Here is a 3,462-nt window from a genome sequence, read left to right as displayed (position 1 = left end):
AGAAAGAAAGAGAAAGAAAGAGAAAGAAAGAGAAAGAAAGAGAAAGAAAGAAAAAGAAAGAAAAAGAAAGAAAGAAAGAAAGAAAGAAAGAAAGAAAGAAAGAAAGAAAGAAAGAAAGAAACTTGTCCATAGTAAACTGTCTCCAGGGTCTGTTCTGGCAACAGAATAGTCTCTTATAAAACTGAAAAAGGCTTGGGGGAGGGAATGGGGAAGAGGGGATTAGAAAAGGAAGTTTCAGTTCAAAGCATGTGCAAACCTCTTCTCCCAGGGCATACCAAGCAGCATCATTAATATCTGACCTGTCACTACCAGCTGGAGTGCCAGCTCATTTCAGACCAATGAGGGAAAAAGGCTTTGCACGCAGTTTTCTAAGTGGCACTGGGAAAGGGGTGAATTGGCTGCTTCATTAATAAACCAGGATAGAATGTGGGCACCAGTGCCAGCCAGACAGTCTGCTGCTGCCTGGAGAATTTGGCTGCAGCATCGTTTCCAGACTCTCGGCAAAAAGAGTCAAGACCGGATATATGGGGATAGGAAGGAAGGGAGGAAATTGGCTGGTTGGTCTGAAGGAACCGGATGCGACGGCTGCCGGGCCTCCAGGATGGGAAAAAAAGATTAATGATTCATCCACACCATTCATTCATGCATGCATTCATGTCATAATACTTATTAAGCATCTACCACGTGCCAGATTTTCTTCCAGATGCTGAAGATACAGGAACCGACAAATATTCCTGACCTCATAGAGCTTATATTCTAATGAGGGACAGACTGTAAACATACAAATAATTAAAATGCTATATCAGATGGAGAGAAGTAATTTGGTTAAAAGGCAGCAGAGAGGAAAGAACAGAGCTTGCGCGGGGTGGGTGGTTGGGGGTCCTGATTTTAAACAGCAATCACAGAAGGCCTCATGAAGTGACATTTGAGTAAAGATTTTGTGAAGATACCATGCTGGGCCCTGTTCTAAGCACTTAACAATTATGTCATGAATGCTCCCAACAACCCCAAGAAACCTGGCTGTGATTATTCCGGTTTTACAAAGAGACTGAGGTTCAGAGATGCAGTGACTTCTCACATAGCTAGAAAGTGGGAGAATTGGGATTTGAATACAGGCTTGACTGAACTTCAGCGGCTGCGCGCGCTTTCATGCCGGCGCAGACGCCGTCCACAAACTGGTTTGGGAAAGGGCAATTTACGGCTGCAAGTGACCTTGCAGGAGCCTTGCAGGTGACCACGAAGCGAATGTGGTGCCACCACCCGTGGGCAAGTGTGGGCGGACTTGACGGGGGACGGGTGGTTCGCAATTTTCACCGCGCTGAATCAGGGCTCTGCGTCTGTGGCCGGGGAGTTCAGTGGCCCAGCTGCAGGCGAGGTGGGCCGGTGGGGGAGGGGGCGCAACTGCAAGGGTTGTCCCGGGACAGTGCCGGTCCGAACCTCACCCCGCCGCCACCCCCGGGCCAGCTGCTGCAGTCAATAAGGCGAGGACCTAGCAGGCGCTCGTCGCCTTCCCGGTGGGGTTCGCTCGGGTGTTCCTACTAGGGTTGAAGAGGGCTAGGGAGCTGAGCTCCGGAAGGGCGGACGGGAGGCCCCAGCGGCCACTCCTAGAGAGGAGGGCAGCTCGGGAGGCCTGCGCGGAGAGGGCGGGCGGAGCCGCATGTTGCGTGGAATTCCCCAGTTTATTCCCGGGAGAGCTCTGGGCGCAGGACAGAGCGGTGGAGGGGCGCCTGGGAGCCCTGGGGGACACCAAGAGAGGCGAGGTTAGGGCCAGTGCGCAACAAACAGGGAGGAACTACGACGCACTGGGTAGAAAGAGTAAGAGAGGCGCGCCCATTTTGCTGGTGAGGGGGGCACACGGGGAGCCCAAGAAAGACCTAAAGAGGTAGCGGGTGTAAGGCAGCCTCGGGGGCGTTAAAAAGCGGGTGCCGGAGGGAGGCAAGGAGAGGAAGCTAGGTGTGGGAAGAAGCGAGAGGACACTGTTGCCTGGACAGAGCGTGCCGTGCCAAAGAGCAGAAACAGGGGGTCAAGGAGAGGGCATCAGGAATCGCCTGGGGACCCCCCGGAGAGTGGCGGAAGCGGTGCCGTTGGGCGCAGCAAAGAGAGAAGGGAGCACAGGCTGAGATAGAAACAGTCCCGGCCGCTGGAGCGCAGGAGCCCCCGGCGCCGCAGGGAAAGGAACGTAGAGCCTGCGCGCTCTGGGAATGCACTAACTGCCGCCCACTAGGATGGCACGCATTGGGGCTCTAGAAAAGAGGGTTGAGAAGCCCCGGGCAAGTGCCTAGGAAGGTCAGAGGAGTCAGCAAAGTCCACGGAAGAACTTCCCCGGGTTGGAGAGGAAACGCACCCTGGGAGCTGGAAAGAAGAGGAAAGCTAGCCTGGGGGAAGCTTCATCAGGGCTCCGAGCACCACGAGGAGTGCAGAGGAGGTGCTGATGATTGCGGGGAGAGCTCTGAGAGCCTGAGAAAGGTGAGGAGGATGTGCGAGGACAAAGAACTCCTAGGGAGGGTGGGGCCGTGAGGAAGGGAGCCGTAGAGAGCGCGCGGAATCCCCTGCAGGGGCTCAAAGCCGCCCGGGTCTCTCCTCCCCGGCTGCCTCTGGCCCTGATTCACTCACCATGATGGAAAAGACCAAAGCCACGATGTTGATGGGGTACGCAGGGCAAAAACACGAGACGATGGTGAGCCACAGGTAGTTCTTGGGCGTGGGCACGTCCTCCTCGGTCTTGTCATCTTCAGTGTTGGCCTCGGGACTGCTGTCCAAAGCCCTCTTGAAGTCCGGGCTGGGGGCGTACTGAGACATGGGCGAGGCCGGCGGTGCCGGGAGGGCGGAGGAGCGCACGGTCTGTGTGGTCTGGGGCTCTGGCCGCCGGCTGGAGGCGAGGCTCTGAAAAGCCAGCGGCTCGGGGCTCAAGGGAGACGTGACCTCACCCCTTCTGCGTCCTCTGCCAGCACCCGCCCGGGCTCAGGGACCCGGGCCAAGAGCCTCCCCACAAGGAGGAAGGGAGGGAGAAAAGGAGTGAGGGGAGGCGGGGAGGACAGAGAGAGCGTCAGCCTGAGAAACGGGACAGGCAGTCGAAGGCATCCTACTGCCTGAAGGACACACCCAGAGACCGTCGGAGGGCCGCACAAACTCACACTGAAAAGTCTGGAATAAAAGGAGGCTCAGAGAAGGAGGACGCAAAGGCCCATTAAGTTCCAAATTGGCCAGCCCGCGGGCTGAAGATGACCTGCTCATTTTTAAAAGCCACTTAATTCTAATACATTTAGATGGGATAGGACCAACCCTATCCAGTTGGCAACAGACTCACTACTTCTTCTTGACTTCAACGTTTTACCTTAACTGTCTGGTGCCTTGGCATTTGATTTGTCTCCTGTGCCTCAGACCTTGAACACTGAGCCCCAGGAATTTCTCCTCCCTCCAGCCCCCTGCCCCAGATGGGGTGGGAACCAGGTGCCCAGCTTT

General features: G+C 55.7%; 1 protein-coding gene across 2 annotated transcripts in view; it reads right to left on the bottom strand.

The window, feature by feature from the left end:
* The window catches only part of TMEM233 (transmembrane protein 233), a 46,894-nt gene extending 43,693 nt beyond the window's left edge, over window positions 1-3,201 (bottom strand). Inside the window, exon 1 of one of the 2 annotated variants that reach the window (XM_025403043.1) lies at window positions 2,614-3,201. In XM_025403043.1, the coding sequence (XP_025258828.1) occupies window positions 2,614-2,799 (186 nt within the window). In that variant the 5' untranslated portion in view covers window positions 2,800-3,201. The remainder of the gene's footprint in view (window positions 1-2,613) is intronic. The other variant, XM_025403042.1, reaches the window with a different exon arrangement.
* Window positions 3,202-3,462: the final 261 nt, after the last annotated feature.

Source organism: Theropithecus gelada, chromosome 11 (assembly GCF_003255815.1).
Source record: "Theropithecus gelada isolate Dixy chromosome 11, Tgel_1.0, whole genome shotgun sequence".
NCBI lineage: Eukaryota > Metazoa > Chordata > Mammalia > Primates > Cercopithecidae > Theropithecus > Theropithecus gelada.
The sequence above is the reverse complement of the archived record's forward strand: the minus strand, read 5'-3'. Positions and strand labels throughout refer to the sequence as shown.